This window comes from Zalophus californianus, chromosome 17, assembly GCF_009762305.2.
Source record: "Zalophus californianus isolate mZalCal1 chromosome 17, mZalCal1.pri.v2, whole genome shotgun sequence".
Lineage (NCBI taxonomy): Eukaryota > Metazoa > Chordata > Mammalia > Carnivora > Otariidae > Zalophus > Zalophus californianus.
In genome coordinates, this window is record NC_045611.1 from 3,532,297 (window position 1) to 3,555,064 (window position 22,768).

Consider the following 22,768-nt stretch of genomic DNA (forward strand, 5'->3'; position numbering starts at 1 on the left):
CCACCCCAGGCCACCGCGCCAGCACTGAGTGAGGCCCCTACCCCGCTGGTCTACACTGGGCCCCAGCAGTGATGCTATCGATGTTATTAGGAGCACTAAGGTGGAAAAACTGACGAGGGGTTATTTATCCTTCGGCCGTAAAACCCGGGGCCGGCTGTGCGGGGGCAGCTGTCCAGTATCACCGTTCCAGGCGCCACAACACAGCATCTGGGGCTGCTCCAGCAGTCCCCGGAGAGGCTCTGGCGGAACACCACGGCCCGGGGGGCAAGCAGGAGGGTGTGGGAGGAGCCGGCCCTTATCTGAAGAACCCCAGGGCCCTCCGCAGAACAAAGGCCAGCAGCCTGGCAGCACCAGGTGGCTGGCAGCCAAGAGGCTCAGAGAGGGAAGGGACTTGCCTAGGGCCACACAGCACCAGCGGCTGGTCTGCCGTCCATCCTCCGTTGTGGCTGCCAAGGCCAGTCTCTCCTGGGTCCCGGCACCTGCTCTGCAGAAGGGAACCAAGCAGAGGAGGGCAAACCCACCTTCCTGTCCTTAGGAGCCAGCGCACCAGGCGTCTGACCAGCTTGGAAGGCCCAGCTAAGAATCACAAAGTCCTGGTCCCCGGGGGGCTGTGGGACGGGCTAGGGACAACCTTGATTCTGGGCCTCTATCTGTTCTGCCGAGGAGGCACCTGACTTGTCCCAGAAAGTCTTGGAAAGGTGGAAAGAATCCTCAGGCACAAGGGACAGGTCATGCCTGCCACCGGAACTCTTTGGAGCTGCTGATCTGACCTGCCCAGCCACCCCAGACCTCCGTGCCACTGTCACACCCTGAATGGGTGACTGCCTTTCCAGGCTCAGCGCCCCCCTCCGAGCAGTGGGAGGGTGAGCGGACTCGGAGGGCTAGCACAGGCACAGCTGGGCTAGGGTGCAGGGCAGCTGCTCGGAGGGCCCTGCTGCAGGACAGCGTGGCCCTTACCAGGCAGAGCCCTCTTGCCCACTCTGGCTGGCTCCGAATCACTCCCTCCACCACCCTCAGTGAATCACTCCCTCCACCACCCTCAGCGGGGCTGGCGGGCCCTGGGACAGCAGATGAAAACAAAAGTGCATTGAAGGCACAGCCCACCTCTCAGCAAGGCTTCCCCAGGGCCCTGAGCACTCATACTGGGTGGGCCTGCGTCCCTGCTCCCCACTTCCAGGAGGTCACCCACCACGTGGCTGCATCTACACGTAGCTCAGCCTAGCTCAGCTGTGGGAAGGTGTCAGGGGCAGGTCATCCCACCTCCAGGAGGCCATGCGGAGGGGGGACAGAAAGCCCGCAGGCAAGGCCTGCCGTCAGGGAGCCCCCCACCCCACCCCCCATGGTGGCGCCATGACAACCTAGGGGCCTGCTGCAGGTCCCACAGGGTCTGCAGAGGCAAGGCAGAGGCATGAGGTCCCCAAGGTCACCCCGTGCAGGGCCAGGGGGAGCCTGGAACCCGAACTGCAGCCTCAGGGTCAGGGTACAGCACACCTCGTAGGAAGGAAACAGGCTTAAAAACTCTACATCAGGCATCAAAACTGTCACCATACCCGGAACACACCCCTGCCCTCGGGAGGGCTAAGTTTCTAGGAAGACAGGGAACTCAGCTCTGGGAGTGTGGGCGGAAGAGTGTCCCGCAGGCTGCGCTCAGGGGTCAGCTCTGGACCCCGCCCCCAAGCCAGGGGAGGGGGGCGGGGCTCACGGAGGGAAGGGGCAGCGCCTGGCTCCTGCAGGCTTTTCCAAGGGTAGCCCCGCCTCTGCACTCGTTCCAAGTCCTGTTTGGAAAGATAAACTCTTTCCTCTCGGACTCTGCAAAAACCCATCTATTTTCAACGTCCAGTTACATCTGAGACCACGTCCCTCTTTGTGTACCTTTCTCTCTGGAATCCACGCAACTCCGAAGCATTTGGTAATATTGTGGATTAAGGACGTGCCATAAAAATAAAATTGCATTGTAAAAGGCGCCTCTTAACAGACAACCTTGGCTCTAGGGTTAAATGCCTAATTTCACACTATTATCCGCAGCAGGATCAGATAAATCAGAAGGCGCCTGGGATTTCCCAGGCCTGCTCAGTGCAAGGACTCAGGCCCGGCGCGGAGCGGGTTAAACAGGGCCCCCGGGGTAAGAAACCTCTTCCAGGTAATGCTCCCCGGCGCTGCTTTAATACCAGAAGATAGCTCGGGACCAAATGCTCCCGAAGACAGCTGTCAGACACATTAAAAAACAGGAAGAAAAAACACACACACACAAAAATGAGACAGCGCACCAAATGCCAAAATATCATGAAAATTCAAGCAGCTAAAACAAATATAACCATAAAAAGACTGGAATCCTAGAAAAGCGATCTCTGCAATTAAGCAGTGTTCTGCTATATAGTGATAATCACCTAATTATACTATTAATGACAGTTCAACCTGCTCTGAAATAAAAGGACATTCTTCCATAACAGGATACCAGCTGTTAGTTACAGATGTCAGACATCTTTAAAGCATTATTATTGGGGGGGGGATCTATAAAATGAACACATCCATATTTCGCCCCCTCCCCCCCCACACATGAAAAAAAGAAAAATCACAATTAGCCACGTTGCGCCCAAGCGAAAAAAAGTGGAAACTGTGTGCCACAGCCCAAGTGGGAGATCGGAAGTGGGGAGACGGGGAAGGGGGGGGAAGCAGGTCACCCCACCCTCTCCGGGTCCTGTGTTCCGGGGGCGGGGGGGCGGGGCTGCAGCTACATGGGCGGACCGACCACCCCAAAAGAAAATGTAAGGAGGATCTGTATGTATTTTAAGGCATCTTTAATTCCTTCCAATGAAATAATCTCCGGAACCAGGATGTTTATGCCAGATAATAGATCTCCTGGTGATCCTGCCAGAGCCAACCTGGTAAACACACATTGTCAGACTCGTGGTGGGGGAAAGCACTTATCGGTGGCCAAATCTGGAAGAAGTGCGTGCAGGTCACCCGAGTGGCAGTGGCCAGCCCACCCACCCTGGACCCTGCAAGACATATGCTGGGGCTTCCCCTTCCTGCCAGGGTTTCTTCAAACTGTGTGTGCCTTTGACATTTGGGAGCGCCAAGGTGTAATAAATATCCAACTCTGTCTTCTGACAATAGGTAGCCACATTTAATTAACTGGAGCATTAAAAAAAAAAAAAAAAATGGGAGGAGGGGGAGGGGGGCAGGAAGGAGCGGCCATAGAGCAAGGGGATTAACCTTTTCAGCAAGCTGCTGGCCGGGCAAGGAGGGCGCAGAAGCAAGCTTGATAAATCTAAAGCGGGGCGCCAGGGGCTATATCCCCCCCGCCTCCGGGGACAGCAGACCCCAGTAACCCCACAGGGCTTCTGCAAAGCCCCCCGCCCCCGCCGCCGTCTCCAAGGTGGCAGGGCCAGGCTGCAGGTGGGTGAGGAGGCCTAGTCTCTAGAAAGCACAAGAGAAACCCACCCAAATCTCAGCAGAGCTGGAAGGAGGGCAGCCTAGCTCTGTGCTTTCTGGAAAGAACATCTGCCACATTCCCAAAACTGCTCCCCAGCAGGCTCTTGGCCTGGTGGCTGGGGAGCCCTTTAGAGGCAGGGTGGAGGCGGCCTCCTGACCCCGGGGCCTTGTCAGAGGAAGGGGCAGCTTCGTGGAGTCCGGCTCCTGCTGACCCTTGGGGGCTAAGCCTCGGGTTTTAATGGGATAGAAAAGGCCATGTCAGAGGGCAACAAGAGGATTTCGGAGCTGCTGAAAGGCACGGACCAGGTGTCAGGAGGAGCCTTCCCAGCTCAGCTTGAACTCGCTGTGTGACCCCAGGCAAGTCAGGCTCCCTCTCTGGGCGGCAGCTGCCTAATGAACGCTGGGATTTTCCCAGGCCAGATTCTCACTGCAGACCTAAGGAAAAGCATCCTGGAGGGCCATTTATCCAGTTTACAACTCCCACGGCTGGCCCTCAATAGCTTCCTTTCTGTCCCACAAGAGCATCAGGGCCAAGCCAGCTCTGCACCAGTTGGACGCTCTCCAAGAAAAACTCAGGCTCCAGGGGCTGCCTGTCAGAACCAGACGGGAGGCCTAGGTGCCCCTCCCCCCACGCAGGGGGACCGGGCCTCTCCCAAATCCGTCCTCCAGAAGCCCAGCACGGGCCCCAGCCAAGGAAGTAAGCAGTGCCTGCTCAAATTCTCCAGAAAATCCCCAGAGGACGGTGGCAGAGGTCACCCACATGTCCCAGCATTTCATCCCTTTTTCTATGGAACTGGGCTTTGGAGACATTTCTCTCAATTTCCCAGTAAGTTTCCGAGAAACACTTGACAGCCGCTCCCGCGCCACAGGTCCGTTCCAAGCACTGAGGGCCCCCTGCTCTGCACTCAGCACTGGGGTGGCTCTGGCGTGGCTCTGGCGTGGCTCTGGCGTGGCGAGTGACAGCAACAAAAGCCACCATTCAGCTCCTGAGAGTCGCCAAGTAACGCATGTCGCTGATCCAGAAAAACAGCAGGTCCCAGGACACTGTCCCCATTCTACAGCTGGGAAAACAGAGGCTCGGGGACAAGTCTGCAGCTCCTTAAGAGCTCCGGCGGAAAGTTACCACAGGACCCAGCAACTCCACTCCTCAGGACACATGAAAGCGCGGGTTCGCACAAAACCGTGTCTAGGAACGTTCACAGCAGCGTTATTCAAACAGCCGAGAAATGGCAGTGGCCCAGACATCCAGCCACAGATGAGCGGACACACCAGATGTGCTCTGCCTACACAACGGGGTACGACGTGGTCGTGAAAAGGAACGAAGCCGTGGTGCACGCGACACTGCCGATGAACCTTACTGACACGGAGCTCGTGGAAGAAGCCGGTCACAAAAGACCACGTGGCATGGGACTCCACTTGTGCAAAGTGTCCGGACGGGCAGATCCCCGGAGACAGACACCCGACGAGCCGCTGCCTGGGGCGTGGAGGATGGGGTGAAGTGCGGGTGACTGCTAATGGGGACAGGGGTTTCTGCAGGGTGAAAAATGTTCTGGGCCCAAATGGTGGTAGTGGCTGCCCAACTTTGGTAAAATCCACGGAATTGCACACTTTAAACAGAGGCTGGAAAACGGGAGTCATTACTGCTTCTGGAAATGGAATGTTGAGGTTCAAACCTTGGCTCCACCATTTCCTAGCTGTGTGACTTTGGGCAAGTCACTTAACCTCTCTGTGCCTTGAGTTCCTTCCTCCTCTGCGAACGGGGCTGGTGGTTAACAGTACCTGCCTGACAGGGAATGTGACAGTTGGATGGATCAATCCAGGGGAGGCCCCTCAAACTCCTCGCCCACGGTTTCAGGTACCCCTGTAAGCAGGTCCCACCGTGCCCCAGAACCCCACCAGTCCAAGTTCACCCAACACCCAGGCCTTTGCTCATGACCCACTCACGTGGGATGCCCTGATAGAGCAGATGGAGGCCCCGCACCCCTGCGGGTAGCCCCCTGGATAACTCAAGGTGTCCCTTCACCCGGACCCTCTCTAGCACCTGGACGAGGTCACTGAGATCCCGCAGCTGCAGGGGCTTCCTGCGGGGTTGGGAGGGTCCCCAAGAACACACTGAAGGAGGACAGAACAGTCTGCTTCCAGATCTGTGCTCCTAGCATGACATTTCACCTGCTCTGCAAAGGAAAGGCACGGCGCCCTGCCCTTGTGGACGTGCCCAGGACGGAGTGGAGATGAACTGAACACGCATGCGAACGAGAGAGAACCAGCCTGGAGACCTTCTAGAGACACCCCCCCACGACCGTGTGCACGCACACACACACGTATAGACACATGTACACCCCAACCCCCGAAATCACTAGGCTTGGGCTCCAGGCTCGACCTGGCCCACAGATCTAGCGCCACCTGACGATGGAACTACTCCTTTCATCATCAAACGGTCACTTGGTGGTTTCTGTCCCCACCCCCCTCCAACTCACTTCCCCATGTCATGTCCCTCACTCCTACCTCCACGGCCCTTGTCACCCACATGTGACACGGCCAGCCTGACCTCTGTCATGGCCCTGGCCCCCGCCTCTCTCATGTGGGCTCTGGTTAGCTTGGAACTGTCCCCAGGCTTCTGTCCTTCCAGTGTTTAATGTCACAGGTAGGTCACCTCCCTGCCCCCGGAGTTCCCGACACCCCCAAACACAGCAAAGGCCCTGCTTTGGGCTCCCAGGGGCCTCCTGGCCCCCTGCAGGCATCCCCCAGGTCAATGAGCCCAGTGCCATCCACGGGAACTTCCTGTGATGACGGAGATGTTCTCTTCCTGCTCCATCCCACAGGGCGGCCACCAGCCCCACGCAGCTATCGAGCACTTGAAATGGGGCTAGTGTGACAGAAGAACTGAAGTTTTGTTTCATTTTAATTAATTAATTTATGTTTCAAAGGTCACATGTGGCTAGGTCAAAGTATGGCCCAGGGGCCAGCCACATGGGTGCCACCTGGGCCTGGGGAGGATACAGATGACTGTGGGGGCTGTTTCCCCCTGCAACACCGGCTGAGTCTTCAAAATCTGCTTCCAACACCGCCTCCTGCAGGAAGCCCTCCCAGATCACTCCAGCCAAATGGGAACTTTCTGTCCTCTGAGCCCCTAGAGCTGTCCGCATCCCTCCAAGCCCAGAAGCTTGCAGCCTGCTCACAGCCAAGTCCCTCCCCTCCTCAGGTGGCCTGGAGGGCCTTGCAGGCATGACCTGTGACTCACTTTCGATCCTGCCCTCCGCCCCTTTCAGGCCTGGCACCCAGCAGGTGCTTGGGAACTGCCCCAGCAGCTGCAGCTGCAAGAAGCCAACAGCTCTTTCCAAACCAGGGCAAGGAGAACAAAGTTGGTTGCGGGCTATTTGCTTTATTACTCCTTCCACTCAGCTCGCCCCACCGGTCTGACCCGCTGACTGCCTCTCTCCGAGCAGAGCACCTGGGAGGTGACAGAGCCCTGAGTCAAAGGCATCAAACCCAGGATGAAAAGCAGGCAGGTGGAGTTACTGGTTTCAATAAGCCAAATAAAACCTCGCACGCTTTTCATGAACCTCTCTGCAGGCCGCAATCGAGGGCCACGGCTTTGTCACGCAGCCGGTTCAGTCCTCGCCGCGCCCGCCAGCCTGCAGCCCACCAGCCTGCAGCCCACCTGCGGACCCCGAGGGCCCCCCCCCCCAGAAGCACTGACAGAGGCAGGGCAAGGGCGAGGTCTTTCCTCCCCGCCCCCCCCGGCCCCCCCCACCATGTTCTCTCTTACAACCACATACTTGGCAGCCTCCCACACGCTCTGGGCTCCAAGCATCTCCCCTGACGCCAGGGCCGCGGAGGCTCACACTGACCATGGGCCAAGGCTGCTCACAGCTCCCCCGCCCTGGAAGAGGCCCCCAGACCCGGCCTGTGAGCCTGGGGTTCAGACAGGCGACGTTTAATCCCATCTGGCTGCTCAGCCTGCACTCACACGCCCCCCCACCCCCACCCCCAGAGCCACTGCTCTGAAAACTCACTGCAAGAGTGACTGGCTCAGCCTGGGAACCCGGGGCCGCACTTCATATCTTGGCTCTAACCCCGGAAGCTGCCAGAAACCTCACTTTTCCGTGTCCTCTTCTGCCAGGCAGAGGATTGAAACCCCCACCCTCACCGCTCACCCCCCCGCCGCAGAGCTCAGCAGGAAGTGGCCTCAGCTCCACACAGAGGCGGTCCCCAGGGGCGACAATACAGATGGGCCTGTCCAGGCTGGGGGCAGGTGCAAGGGCCCCAGGGAGGGACACCAAAACCCACACAAGCCTAACGCGGCTCCAAGGCCTTCCCCAGCGGCATGCCACGCCGGTTCCCAAGAAGCAGGGAAAACACACATTAGCACAAGACCCCAGTCGCAGGCAGATGCCCTCCGCGCCCCTGAACCGAGCTGGGGAGGCCGGAGTTCCAATCCCAGCAGGAAACGAGACAATGGTGCCGGTCACACCACCGGTCACACCACCAGCAATCCCGACAGCAGGGAAACACCACGGGGAGCCCACGACACGAGAGGCACTTTAAATGTACAGACCCTTTCAATTCTCAGAGCAAGCTTGGGAAGGATTATCCTGCACATCTTCTGCGTGTGCAAACTGCGGCACGGAGCACCTGAGCCACCTACCCCAGGCCCTGTAAGGAGTAAATGGCAGAGCCCAGATTCAAACCCTGGCTGCCTTGCTTCTGCGTCCCTGAGCCCAAGAGCTCGAGTAGCCCTCGAGGCTCCCTTATAATACCGTGGGAGGCCACCCCTGCTTGTGACAAGCTGGGAGCATAGAACAAGGAGCAGCCCATCCTCAGGGGTGAGCCCAGACAGACTCTCCGACTCTAGGGCAGCAGGCAGGGAAGGGCAGGCCGGACAGACAGGCAGGGGTGGACCCTCGAGACCTTGCCGCCAGACGAGCAGACCCCGGCAGACCCGTCCCGGAGAGGCTGACGTACCGTGAGGTTCAAATGCGGATGGGGGAGGGCCTCTTCCCTTCCACTTCAGCTTGGAGGTGACCTCGGCAGCACTAACCACACTCATATTCCAGACCCAAAGGGTGCCCATCGAAAGGGACCGTCGTTTTCATGGGCTCCGCAGCACAGAGCCCCGAGAGACCCTAAGAGAGGGACAGGGGCTTCTGGTCCCTGCCATACGGGCGTCACCCTCATCAGTGCCTACACAGCGCCAATTGGCCGTTGTGAAACTTGGGGTGGGGGGTGTCAGGAACCCTCTGACTCATGCACCGCTCTGTCGAGCCGGTCCTGGCCCTGGTCTAGCTGCAACCGTGCCCATGAGCTGGGAGTTATCAGCCCCATCGACGGGCCGAGAAACTGAGGGAGAAGAGTACAAGGTCTCCCGAGGGCCTCCTCCCCACAGAACCTGCTCTGTAGCTGGGTCAGGAGTCAGGCTGGCGGCTCTAGCCACTGGATCAACCCCGGCGTGCTAAAGTCAAGGATGAATATTCATGAACCTATCCGGTTCTACACTTTCATTTCTGGCCCAAATTAATAATTTACCATGATGTTTCATAAAAACCAGGCAGAGCTCATTAGCAGCTCCCCAGAAGGCACCGCGGTCGTCCCACGGATGCCGGTGAGGGGCTGGGCTTTCCTCCGGGACGAGGACCAACGCCCCCCCCCCCCCCCCCCCCCCCGTCTTGAGAGACAGACAGCCCTTCTCTGTGCGGGGCTGGTGAACCTGCAGTGGGGGCCCCCTCTGCCACGGGGGGGCAGGAGGGCCCTCTGCCACGGAAGGCCCTGTCAGCGCACCAAGGCCTCTGCTCCAGGCTCCACTGAAGCATCTTCAGGACTCTCCAGCAGCTGACTCTGGAGAAGAACGAACTCTTCTCCCCGGGTAAAGGCAAGGCCACCACCCACCTGGAAGTAGTGACCACAGGTGGGTGGAGTGTGTGTAACAGACGGTTTCCCGAGGGGGCTGCGTCCACACCCCTATCCCGCACGCCCCCTAGCCCCTTGCCCTCGCCCATCAAGAGCCAGAGACTCACCCTCTCCAACTGAACCCGGGATGCCCATCCCTCGTAAGTGACACGGTGTGACCCCCGGGGCTGGATCGCCAAAAGGCCAGGCAGTTGCCCCCTCATGAGCCGCGACATGAGCCTCTGGAGCTCCAGGAGCCCAAGCCACATGCAGGGGCCGCACGGAGGTGCTCAGAGGGGCAGCCCCCACCGCAGAGGTCCTGGCCAACAGCCAGCATCAACCGCCAGACACAAGGGAGACGGGCCTTTAGATGATTCCAGAACCTGGTCACCGAAACCCCTCCAGCATCCAGTGTTCCTTGCTGAGGCCCCAGGAGCCACGGGGCAGAGACCAGTTGTAGCCCACCATGCCCCTTCTGAACTCCTGAGCTACACCAACCCTGGAGCACAATAAAACGAGGTCGCTTTAGAACCACACCTGGGCTCAGGAAGACTTCCTCCAACCCAGGGCATCCTGGCGCCCTGCAGACCCCCCAACCCCCCGCCGCTTCCCCAGCTGCCGGGCTGGCCTGCGCACCCATGGCCTGGCATCCCGTGTGTAGTGCTGGAGTCCAGACGGGTTGAAATCTGTGAGTGAAACTTCCCAAAAGGGAGATGGGAGTGGGAGGGGGAAGAGGAAGGGGGGGTGACACCTTTGTCCCCGGGCCCTGAAGATCTAAGATGAAGGCTGCCGATAGTTCTGACACTCATTCCCGGGGGTGGGGTGGGGGGAGGCTGTGTGAACTGCCCCCCCACGCAGCTGCGCCCTGCCTTACCTACCCCAGGCGTTCCTCCAACTGCTCCCCAGCAGGCAGCCCGCCCGCTGGGCCCCTCCAGTGAGCTCAATTAAGACCCAGGCATTGTCTCCTCCTCCCTTCCTTTATGTTCCCTGCCGGCCCCCCTTCCTCTTGTCAGATAATCACGGGAAACCAGCAAACGGTTGACACAGTTACCAAGACAACAGAAGTTAGGACTGGCGAGGAGGTCTGAAAGCTAATCCTAAATGAATTATAGGGCAAGAGTGACAAGGGGGTGGGGACCAGTGTCGGGCGGCTTCAAAGAGGCCCCAGGGCATGAGACAAGGTGCTGTCGGCCTCTGGGCGCTGGCCGTGGGCTCCACCATTGGCTTGGGGGTGACCCCGGAGTTCTCTGCGGTGGGGAGGTCGGAGAAGGGATTCATTAACATGAAACGTTCCACTCAAGATGGTCCGGCACCACCGACATCCTTCATCTGATAAGATGCAGGGTCTGGGGTGCACCCAGTTCAGCTTTTCTGATGGGGGGGCAGTGGGAAAAGAGCGGGGATGATCTGATCGGGGGGATTCTGTTTCTTCTTTACTTATTCAGAACTTGCCATCTTGGGACCAGGGCGCTGAGCACGCCCCGGCTGGCTGACAGCCATCTCGGGAGGCTGAGCAACGTGGCCCTGAACTCCTCGCTGGCCCGCCCGGCCCCATGGGGGCCCACAAGCGATGCCTTCCCTGCCCTGGCCAGTGCCCCTGCCAAGAATGACTCAGCCAGGTCTCTTGGGAAGAGCCCCCTTCTCTGACACCAGTTCAGAGGCCCAGACACGGGCAGCACGAGGCCCACGCAGGCAACCGCAGCTAACGGTTCTAGAGCTCGGGGTCCGCAAACTAACTCCTCGAACGCTCACACCGACCCCACTGGTGCCATTTAATAAACAAAGCAACTGAGGCCCAGAGAAGGTAAGTAACCTGCCCAGAGCCACACAGCCAGTTGGGAGCAGAGGCAGAATGGAACCCAGGGCTCTCCACCCAGCATCCTTGATCTTAACCAGTGCTCCAGCATCAGAAAATCTGCCAGCCCTGAGGTGGCACGGCCCGCCAGGCAGAGCCTGCCAACAGCCTCAGCTCTTGGTCAACACCCACCTCCCCCAGGAGGTGCCCCTGAAAGACAGGATACCCCTCCCTCCGGACTCCTCTACATGCTCTCTCCCCAGCCTTCCCTGCTTTTACTCACCCAGGACTCCCCTCCAAGGCAATTACAATCCCATTCTCAAACTTCCAGGGGACTCCGTCACCCAGCTCAGTTTCCATAATCAGGACAAGTGTCAGGCCCATGCTCACACTTGAGCGAGCATGAGAATCCCCTGGAGGGTTCGTGAGCACACAGACTGCCAGACCCCACCAGAGTTTCTGCCTCAGTAGGCCTCAGGGTTGGGGGGGGTGGAGGGAGGAGGGAGAGGGTGTCCCTGAGAATCTCTACCTCTAATAGCTCCCAGGTGGTGCCAATGCGGCTGGCCTGGGAACCCCACTTTGAGAACTGCCGGAGTCTTAGCCCAACTCAGCCTCCACTCTCTGTACTTTTGACCTCTACTTGCAGACCCCACACTCAGAGGCCCCCAGCCTGCCCCCCTCCTTCAGGACCCCAGCACTCTAAGGAAAGTCTCTGCTGATGGTCTGCCTCCACAAGGAGGCTGCTGGAGCCATCTTCCCAAAACAGATGGGCCCAAGGCGTGCCGCCATCCAATCTGTCTCCACCTCCAGACTCTCCCCCACCTCTCAGCGCCTCCACACTGCCAACACAGTCTAGCCTGCCACCTGTCTCTCGCCTGGGGCCATGGCAGTCCCTCCATGCTGGTCTCCCCACTGCCCCCTGACCGCCTGGAAATCTACCTGAGCCCTGCAGCCAGAGGGGTGCTGAAGGCCAAGTCCTCTCACCTCTACCCTGCTCCCCAGGGCACATCCGTGTGGCCACACACACATCCTTGGGGCCCCAGGGCCTTTGCACATGCACGACCCTTTGCCTGGGCCCTTGCCCCTTAGATTTCACCAGGGCTAATACCTCCCTTTCTGGCCACCTGGATAAAGCAGCCTCCACCTACACTCTGGCTACCCCTTCCGTTCCCCTGCTCCCCTTTTCTCCAGAACCTGAATCATGGGACACAGTGCAATGTGCTCATGGCTGGAATAGGCACTCCAGGAGGACACAGCCCCTGGGGGCTTCTTGGCTGCATGGCAGCGTACCTGGGCTAGTGCCTAGCATGTTGTAAACACACCCTGAATGAACAGAAAGAACTCAGCTGCTTTAAAGGCCTGAATCACCACCCCCAGCCCCACCGCTTACAGCAGCATCAAGCTCACATGTTGCTGGCCTTATGACATCAAGACCTTCCAAAATGTGCTTCCAACCACCCCCCCTCCCCCCGGGCATCACTTCTTACCACCCTGCTTTATCCTTCCTCACCAGGCTCTCCCCTCCCTCTGAAACTATCCTTCCCGGGAGGCCACCAACTCCCACGGGGGGTGGCCCAGCCCCCTGTCAGGGTCAGCTCTGCCTCCACCAGCTGGGCCTGTCGGCTCTGCCCCCACTCCGGGGGCAAGGGCTGGTCCCAATGCATCTGTCCAGCCTCCAGGGTGTGGCACCTGCGGGGCCAGAGCCAGCAGTTACCAGCGGCCGATGAGGCCCCTCTTGCCTCCCCACGCCTTGGGTCCAGGACCCTCATTCTGGAAGGGGCCACACAGTCTCAGAGCCCTGCCACTAGATGGCACTGCTGAGAAGCAGGGTAGGAGTGGGGGCCTTCCCTCCCCAGTGCCAGACAGGTGTGGGTGGGGGGGGTTGCCCCCCCCCGAGTATTAAGGCCAGCTCCCATGTCACCTCCTCCCCGCGGCCTCTCACACTGCTTCCACCCCCACCTTAATCCCAGGTCACTCCCCTGCACTCCCAGAAAATTCCGCACACACCCGCATTTCTCAACCCACGTGTCTGCCACCACCACAGCAGGAATGGCCCAGCGTGTGTTCTCAGCCTGCCCGAAGTGCACTGAACATGCTGAGTATTTTAAGAGCAGCTTCCCTATTCTTGTTCATCCTTCCTCACCGTACCAGCCTCCTTCCACTCAGCCTCACTCCGTGTTCCTCACTTCCAAGGCCTGCCTTCAATGCCGCTTCATCCAGGAAGCCTTCCTGGATTTCCTCCTCCAACAGGGTGATTCTGGGAGATTCCCGCCGTGTTCATCTCACTCTCTGTTTGTTCCTGAGGCAACTGGGAGATAAGACACAGACCTCCTTCGCTGCTCCTATCTCCATACCTCAACACAGAACAGGCCCTGCCACCCCGGGGGGTGGGGGGGTGAGGGTGGAGGGTGGGGGGTGGGGCAGGCCTTGTCCAGCTTGGGGAGGGGGAGATTCTAAAAGGGCACAGACCTGTTCTGTGTCCCCGGAGGACAGAACTGGGTCAAAGGCACACACTGTATGTTCTGCGTGAAAAGCAACATTCTGACAACCCACAGTGGCGAGGCATTATCTATCAGGAACAGGACCCCGAGGAGACCCCCCAAACGTAGAGAAGGGAGGGGCTGGGTCATCTGACCTCTGAGGTCCCTTCCAAGTCCAGTGTTCTGTGACTTCCCAATCCCGCAGGCCATTAAGCAAGTGGCCAAATGCCCACTGGGCGGCGGTCCAGGCCTGGTCAGAGGGCGCTTCCTGTCTCTGCAGGAGGAAGACAGGGCAGCCGCGGATCCTTCGAGGTGGAGGGTGGGGGGCTTCCGGCACGGAGTGGGCTCTGGCTCTGGGGGCGAGATCTAGGCCTGTCTTAACTCAAACCCAGCCGGCCCCCACCAGCACCCCTCAGCTTCCGGCACAGCTACGATCTGGGCTTAAGAGTAACCAACAACCCCAAGCCGGAGCTGTGGAGGGCCTGGCATCAGTGGGGAAAAAAGCCGGAAAAATGCATTTTCCCCTAAAGACTTGTAAAAAAAGTCTGATTTTTTTTCCCTTTTACCCCAAGCTTTCACAGCTCTAAATATGCCACACTTAGTAATTTTACGAGCAAACCAAGCTATACATCACACGGTTTTATGTTCCTAAATTAACAAAAGGACTTTAAATCTATATGGAGCTCTTAAAAACACACAAGAAAGCACGGCATCTATTTTTATTCCCTCACCCCCAAATTCCCTCTTCCCTTCTAATGTACTCCCCCCCACCCCCAGGGCTGCAAGATTCCAGCTGATCGTTTAGCTAGACCACCAAGGAAAGACAATTCCAAATATGGATGAGGAAGTGCTTTGCTGAGAACCCCAAAGATGGGGGTTCCGCTGCCCTTTGGGAAAGGCTACTTTAGGGGTTATAAAAGCCTGATTTTTCTCCCCCCTGCAAAGGAGATTACCATAGGACGTACCCTTGCAAATGAGAGGCCGCATCTACCAACCCAATTTCACCGAGAAAGTCTCGGGAGAGTTATAATCTGCAGGTCCCGCAAGGGCTCCTGATGGCTTGTTTTCTTAGCTGCGAAATGCCAGGGTAGACCAGATGACTGCAGGGCCCATGCACACTTGCCACTGGGAAGGGGGGCAGGAAACACGGGGGGCCACACCCATCACACATGTCCACAACCGGGGGAAGACGGACAAGGAACATGGAGCGCTACACTGGGAACAGAAGCCCAACTCCAGATACTTCATCCCATTGCTGGCTCTGTCTCTGGGCGCCGGTGAAGGAAAAGAATCCTCCTGCCCATTCTAGGGCAGGAATCCAGGTATCATAATGACTGTTTGCTCCAAGAGCATAAAAGAAAACTTTTCCTGACTCCTAGAGTCAAGGAGATAAGAAGCAGGAGAGTTTCCAACGGGGCTCTATCAGATTCCCACCCATGGAGTAAGAACAACACATTTAAGCAAGAAAAAAATCTTAATGAGAACCAAATTGAGCAGGGGGGTGGGAACCAGCCCAGGCCCCTCGGAGAAGGGCTGGGCCACAGCTGGGACAAAAGGGGCCCTGGCTTTCCCAGCCGACAGATGGAAATGGGGCAGCCCCTCCCCAGTTCTCAGGGGTATCGGAAGATTAATTAGTGACTGCCTGGAAAGTGCTAGATGGGAGCCGAAATGCTTGTCCCCGCTGAGTTTCTGAGCTGTAAATAAGCAGCTTTCTCAATCACCACTGAAATAGCAATGTTGTCCTTTTATCTGACTCAGATCCCTTGGAGCAGGCCTAGGGTGGTTCCAGAGCCCGCCCCAAAGCCATGGGTTTGCTTCGGACCCAGCAGCTTCCCACGGACCAGTCCCAAGCCGGGCCTGAGCTCCATCACCCCTCCCGGCGTCAGCCCCAGAGCGGGCACCTGAGGACCGGGAGCTGGGGAGCTGGCGGCCTGCCCTCGCCTCCAGCCCACTCCCTCAACTCAGGTGGGCCTGAGCAGAGACCCGCACCCAGCCTCACACACAGGGGCCTTCTGGCAGTGGTCTAGGGGAGAAAGAGAAATCCAGGCAGCTCGCCACAGGCGGCCTGGGCGCCCTCCACTCTGCAGCAGGGGAAGCCCACGTCTCTTGCAAGCCTGTCAGAGGCTGTGCAGAGGGGCCCCAGGGGCCAGCTGACCCTCGGGAGACAGCTGGGGGGCAAGGAAAATGTTCTGAGGGAGACCCAGATTGCCTGACAGCAACCACCAGCAGGCTGTGTGGCTTGAGGCCAAGCCCCAGCCTTCTCTGGGCCTCAGTTTCTTCCCTGGAGTTTGGAGTGTCCTTCCCAGCAGTGGACAGTAAATCCTGAGGGGCAGCCGGGGTCACCCAGAGTTCAGCATGGAGCCGGGGTGGGGTTAGCTGACAGCTGCGGAGCCCTCCCTCCGTGAACTCCAGGAACAAGATAAGGGGGCCGGCGGGGCGCCACCACGGACACCGACGGCCAACTCTCTCCCTCACTCTCCTTCAACAAATATTTATTAAGCAGGGACTCTGGAGCCCAACTGCCTGCGGTCAAAGCCTGGCTGTGCCGCTTACTGCCTGAGCGGCCACGACCTCTCCGTGCCTCAGTTTCTTTCGCGGGCCAGGACATCACGTAAGAAGGGGCCGCCACTGCCTCTCCCTCGTTATTCTACTATTGTTGCTACAGTCTGGCGCTGAGCTGGGCACAAAGGAAACGCACATGAGCCCCTCCAGCACGGAGTTCACATTCTGGTGGAGTTCAGGAAAGGGGCTGTCTGGGCACAGGAGCACGCAGAAAGGAAATTGTCCAAGAAGCATTAGAGACCCCACCCATCCACCAGTCCCCAGCTCTCTTCCCACATGCCCACGGCTCCTTCTCTTGGCTTAGGAAGCGACCCCTCACTGGATACCACCCCCTCCCCGCCCCTGCCAGTGAAGGAGCATGCAGAGGCCAGATACTGTGTCATGGGGTCCAGGGGTCTGGCCCAAACACCTGAGTTCAAGTCCCAGTTCAACCACTAAGGAGCCCTGTGATTTTCTGCAAATAATTCCACCTTAATAATAATAATGGGGGGGTGCTAGCTGGCTCAGTCGGTAGAGCATGTGACTCTTGATCTCGGGGTGGTGAGTTTAAGCCCCACGTTTGGGTGTAGAGCTTACTTTAAAAAAAATAATTTTTCTTCTAGCTATCACTTGCTAAGTGTCAACTTTGTCGCCAGCGAGCAGGCACTGTCCTTACACCCGATGTAGCAAACTTTCCGTCAAGGGATAGTAAGTATTGCCAGCCTTGTTGCAACTAGTCATCATTGCTAGTGTAGCCCCAAAGCTGCCACAGACCACACATAAAAGAGCAGGCGTGGCCATGTGCCAATAAAACTTTATTTACAAACACAGAGGGTGGGCCGGGGATCACCAACCCCCTGCCTCACACGGATACTGAGGGAGAGACCATTACAGATCCCAGGTCACAAGTGGGAAAACTGGGGCCCAGAGAGCTCAAGTCACTGGACCAAGGTCCCAGCTTGGAAGAGGTAGAGCAGGACACTTCGGAACTGTACTGCTCGGCCTCAGTCCTGTCACTTGTCAAACAGGCAGCAGCCTCGGGGGTGAGGGCTGCACAGGCAGGGGCTGGGCCCTGGCTCCCCGCACTTACAGACACTGCCTGGGGGTCTGGCTGTGGGGACAGAACCAGGTCCCAGGGGCTCCAGAGCGCTGGTGTCAGGCCACCACAGGCAAGGCTCCGCCTCTGCTCTAAGGGTGCGTCCAGGGCCCCCCCTCCTTCCTGGAGCAGGGCGGTGGGTAGCAGCGTTCCGCATCCCAGCTCTACCACTTCTAAGCCGGTCAAATCTCTAGCTCCTCTGAGGCTCTCTTTCCTCATCTGTGAAATGGGCAGCCACCAGCACTGACCTCAGAGGTGGGAGGGAGATTTACAGGAGAGATTCCTGCAAAGCACTCCCAAGGGGGCCTGACAGTGGTCAGGAGAACTAGGCCACCAACTACTCTGAGTTCATAGAAGCCCAGGGAAGCAAAGCCACTTGACTGTGGTTCTTCCCAGTTAAGCCTCTACACTATAATAGCAAAATTATAAAGTACAAAACCCTAGCGGGGGAATTAAAAAAGAGAAAACTACGAGAGAGACACAGAGAGAGAGGCAGAAAGAGAGAGGACTCTAGTGGGTGACAAACCTCCCTCCACAGGCTGAGAATGACTTGTGCCCTGACCTCCCTTGGGGTCCAGACCTGCAGACTTCACCCCCCTGCCCCTGAGGGCTTAACACCAGCCAGGACTGATTTTCCTTAATTGCCCCGAATTTCCGAGCCTGACACTTCCTCCTTTTTTTTCCGAGGCTGAGGCTAAGTGTAAATAGAAAACCGGTCACCTGATGAATAATAAGTACCAGCAGCCACCCAATGGCAGGAAAGTGGGGTGTAGATTACAAACACCTGTGCTTTTAAGACACCCTGTACTTAAGAAGATTCATTCTTGCCACAAACATGTACTGAGTGCCTACAAGGGAAGGTGCAGCCCTGCCGGGGGGGGGGCTCCAGATACAGAGGGAAGAACTCTCCCTGCTTTCTTGCAGCTCCTCCGGGTGCAGGGGGGAGGCCCACAGAAGAGCAGCTTCAGCGGGAATGCTCAGCTACAGCTGGGGTTCCAGAAGCCCCCATGCAGCTCTCCGCGATCTGCTACCTTCCTACCGGGGAGATGGCTCCCCCCCCAAGCAGCCCTGTGTTAGAATGCACCCCTTTTGCAAACCGGGGGTTCCTGGTTCTAATTTGGTTCAGATCCTTTAAGGGCAGTATCCGACGGAGGGGAAGTGCTGGATTTGCATTTCAGCCAATGAAGGGCAAAGAGACCAAGAATCAAGTGCAGACCCTGAAAGATACTCTTCCTACCAAAGCGGTGGAGACACCAAGCATGAAATGCAGCCCTTATCAGTTTCTGGGACGGGATGGGGACCTAAAACAGCCACAAAGAAACTCAGAGTAACTGTACAGATTACACCCTGAACCCATCAGCCTTTCCTACTTTTTTTTTTGTCTGTTGGACTCTTGGACGACCTCCTCCCCTTGTCCTGGTTCAGGGCGGCAAGCACCAGATCGAGCAGAGCTGGGTTCTGTCCAGGCCGTTCCTCCCCCGGGGCTCCAGGGCTTCTGTGGGAGCTGAAGCCAAAGTCACAGGGGCTTCTTCTGAACATACAGTGAAAAAACCCCAAACCCAACACTCAGCCACCTGCACCTTTCCCCATCAAAACAGGGCAGAAATTACCCTCCACCGGCAGCCCCTTCTGTAGAATTTTAGAAGCCCCAGTATGAGCCCAGGAACTTCCCCTCCTCCCTACAGCCCCCCACATCTCCCCTCCCCCAGATCCATGGACCTCCCCCCCAACTTGGAACTGTGTAGACTCCCAGGGCAGATGAAACTCTCAAAGGAAAGAAGGGAAGAGAAAAACAGCTCGTTCCTAGTACCAGCGGTCACAGGCTGCCCTGCCTTCCTGACCTGGGCATCAGGGGCCCACCGAGGGCAGGCCTTGTCAGTTATTCCCGACCCCGGGGGGCACTGGAAGGGAGTGCCAAGGAGGCAGCCGGAAGGGCCCCAGGGATCATCGAGGCTCCTACCTCCCTCGCCAGGAACCCCTGGCTTCCCAGCTTCCCCTCAGCCTACATGTCACTATTTGTTAGGTTTCAAAGTCCAAATAAGTTGAACTCAAGAGGGGCTCCCCAAACCTCCGGCTGTCACCCCTCCCCGGCCCTCCACTGTGGGTTACAAGCACCACTTGCCCCGAAACAGAAAGTTACACGGCAGGCTGCTGTCAGCGCGCAGGAAGGTTAGGGAAACAGGAAGCCACGCCAACCACCCTCCGGAGCTTCCCCCGGCCCCCTCCTCCGACCTAGGCAGGAACAAAACCTTCCAGGGAAACCCGGGCAGGAAGGGGGGCGGGGGGCAGGCGCGCCACGCTCGCGCAGAGACGGCGCAAGGGGCCGGCTGGAGGCAGGGGAAAATAAGCCCCAGGCTGGGGGCGGGAGGGGGGCGCATGCCACCCGATCGGGGCGGCCTGCAGCAAAGTAACTTCACACCCGGTGCTTAATTCACCTTGGAAGGCAGCGTGCCCCGGCCGCTCGCTGCGCCGCCGCGGCGGAGCCGGCTCGGGGCAGACAAAAGGAGCGAGACGCGCAACCCCCGGCGGCGGCGCGGTGGGGGCGGCGGGCCGGGTGGGCGCTCCCCGCCGCACGTAGCGCACACACCGCCCGCTGGATCGCAGCGGGAGAGGCCGGGCCGCTTGCGCCCGCCCGCTGGGGGCTCGGCCGACCCCGCCGCCCCGAACCCAGGCTGCGGGTCTGGGGGGTCGGGTGGGGTGGGGGTCCGGGACGCGCCGGCGCCGCGCGGGACCCGGGGAGGCGCACAGCTCGCTTACCTGGTAAGTAATACAGTGGCGGCTTCAATCCAAACATGATTCAGATTAGAATTCCATAGTGGCCAGAGAGGGATGAAGAAGGGGAAAAAAAAATTTTTTTTTTTAAACCCAGCAATGAGACAAAAAGCGCCGTCCGAGCCAAGGCGCTCAAAAATGTCCAAAACAATAAAATAAAGACAGAAGAGCGATCCCGAGAGCGACGGAGAAAAACGTCTTTTTTCTTTTTTTCCCCTCCCTAAGATGATGAAAGGGCTCTCTCTCGGGCCAGAGCCCGGGCAGTTTCGGCCACCTCGGCCCGGGCAGATCCACAATGGGGTGACTGACGACCGAGGACGGGCCGGAGCCTCCACGGCTGCCCGGTGTCTTCGCCGCCGCGTGTGTATTTTCTGCCTTTTGGACTTGAGATGCAAATAAAAAAAGGAGGGGGGCGCACGGCGGAGGGAAGCAGGCGGGAGAGCGGAGAGGAGCGCGAGAAAAATAAAGGGGGGAGGTGAGGGTGATGAAATTGGGGGGTTAAGATCTTCAGGGATTACTCATTTCAAAGAAAAAAAGGAAGGGGGGGAAGCAGCCCCAAGACGTGCGAGTAGCAATCTCTCCTCCATTCAGCCATTTGAATGTCAAGGGCGAGGGTCAAGGGACCTGTTTCCAACAGGGTTTCACGTTCAGAACCAGAAGGAAAAAGGAAGGGGGGGGCGGCGGGAGGGGGTATCTCTTGTTGCCAAGGAGAAATCGGCTTTGTTTTCGTTTCCCCTTAGCTACTGGGTGAGGAGGGGCGGGGTGGGGGAGAGGAGGAGGGGGCGAGCGGGAGAGGGGAGAGGAGAAAATTAATACCCAAACAGCCAAGAAGTACCGAGGGGGAGATTTCTTCTCGTAAATAAAAGAGGCAGCGATTGCAAACAAGTCTCGGGCAGGAGAAAGCAGGCCGAAGAGCCGGCTCCCCTCCCCCCCTCGCCACCAATACCCCCCCCACCTTTTTCTTTCTTTTCTTTTTCTTTGGGGGGGTTATCTCCCCGGGCCGGCGTCCCACCACTGACTCAGAGAGCAAGGGGCGGGGGGGGGGGGAGGAGGAGAAAGAACTCGCGGGGGCTCAGGCGCCGGGGCAGAAGGAGCAGGAGAGCGGGGAGGCGAGAGCGCACGGCGGTGGAGAGCCCCTCGATCAATTTTCATGCAAGAATCATTATCGGTAAATTGGAAAGCTGGCTGCCTGACAGCAGATTTGTCTCCCCTAATGAAAGCGAAAGGGTAGGGGCGCAGCGGCGGGCGGCTGCAGGCGGCGGCGGCTCCTTCCGTCTCTACGCGGCATCTTCCAAGAGCTCCATGCTTTGCAGAGCGATAATAATAGTTTCACTTGCGAGCTTCTCCCCGCGCGGCCGCCGAGCCGGGCAGCAGATCCGTGCGGACTGGGATCCGGGCGCAGAGAGCTGGGCTCCCCTCTCCAAACGCGGGGAGGGTGCTGTAGCTGGCAGCGGGGCGCTCCGCTCTGCCCCAAAGCGGGGCCGTTTGCAAACAGTGGGCGGCTGCGGGCGCCGCCGGGCCCCCCTCGGCTGCCCAACTCCGCGCTCTGGCCGCTCGCCCGCCCTCCCCACCCACGGCTGACAGCTGCGGGAGCCGGAGTTCACCCGCCGCCCGGGCCTAGGAGGAGAATCCCCAAACCGTGCCCCGGGGGCTCTTGCCAGCCTTTTCTGTGAACCCACGCGGGACTGCGGAAACGCACACGCCGCCCAGCCCGGGTGAGCTCCTAAGGCGAGCAGCTTCTTTCTCTCCTTTCTCTTCCTCGCACCCCGCACCCCACCCTTAAAAATCCCTGTTGCAAGTGTAATCAAATGCTTGATACCATCTTCCACACTCTCCCCGCACTGGTGCATTATCAGATCCGGGAAGGCATGCTTCCAGGCAAATAGACCTAATAAATGCTATTACTGGGATTCTGCAAGCCCCGGCTGCACCATAGTAACCAGAGCCCTGGCTAATTTGGTTTAAGAGAACGATCAACTGCACAGAGTGTGTGTGAGGGAGTGTGGAGTCTGTATCTCTCCTCCCCACGCCGCCTCTCTTTCACACTAGCTCAAGGCCCCATGTGATAATTCCCCAAATCGAAGGGGAAAAAACCCTGCCGCCAAACCACATCCTGTGCGCTCATTGTCCAGCCCAGCGATTTTAAAGAGACAGGCTCCATTTCCCCACGCCCCCACACACTCTTAAACACACGCTGCAAAGCTCCCTCTTGATGTGACAATTTATTTTCAAGCCCTTTTACCTTCTGAAGGGCCCCTCGGTGGCACAGCGAGCCGGAATCGCGACTTGGTGACACTAAGGGGTCACCTTTTGACCCCCTATACAACCATCCTGGTTTGAGGAACAGACCTGAGCCCGCAGGTACGCAGGGCGGGGCACCGCGGTCACGCCAAGCTTGGGTTCCTGCCCACGCTTTCCAGCCACTGCGTAAATCAGGGGTCCCCAGCGGCAGCCCCAGGGTCCCTGCTAAACGCGGCGGCTTCAGATGGCAATTGAACTCCCGGAATATGATACTCTAGAGGAGAGCTCCGGAGGGCAAACTGGAGGCGGTGGGGGCACCAACCGTGCCTCCTGACCCCTCTGTGCCACCGACGCTCCCCGCTCCCCCCCGCCAGAAGCCTCTTAAACGGGCTGGGCGGAGCGCTCGGAGCCGAGGGAGAGGTGGCGCTCCTCCCCGCCGCCACCAACGGCTGGGTGGGTGCCGCACGCAGGCGGCCGCCTTCTCTGCCGGCGGGTGCGAGGAGCATCTTCTAATCCCCCGGC

At 58.6% G+C, this 22,768-nt stretch overlaps 1 protein-coding gene across 9 annotated transcripts in view; it reads right to left on the minus strand.

The window, feature by feature from the left end:
- Positions 1 to 22,768, minus strand: part of GSE1 (Gse1 coiled-coil protein) — a 400,092-nt gene that overhangs the window by 82,498 nt on the left and 294,826 nt on the right. For 2 of the 9 annotated variants that reach the window (XM_027617169.2, XM_027617164.2), the window contains exon 1: positions 19,991 to 20,738. The exons of 4 other annotated variants lie outside the window; for them this stretch is intronic. In XM_027617169.2, the coding sequence (XP_027472970.1) occupies positions 19,991 to 20,027 (37 nt within the window). In that variant the 5' untranslated portion in view covers positions 20,028 to 20,738. Of the gene's footprint in view, positions 1 to 7,451; positions 7,533 to 9,449; positions 9,506 to 19,990; positions 20,739 to 22,354; positions 22,767 to 22,768 lie in introns of those variants that run through there. 3 more of the 9 variants (XM_027617167.2, XM_027617170.2, XM_027617172.2) reach the window with 3 other exon arrangements.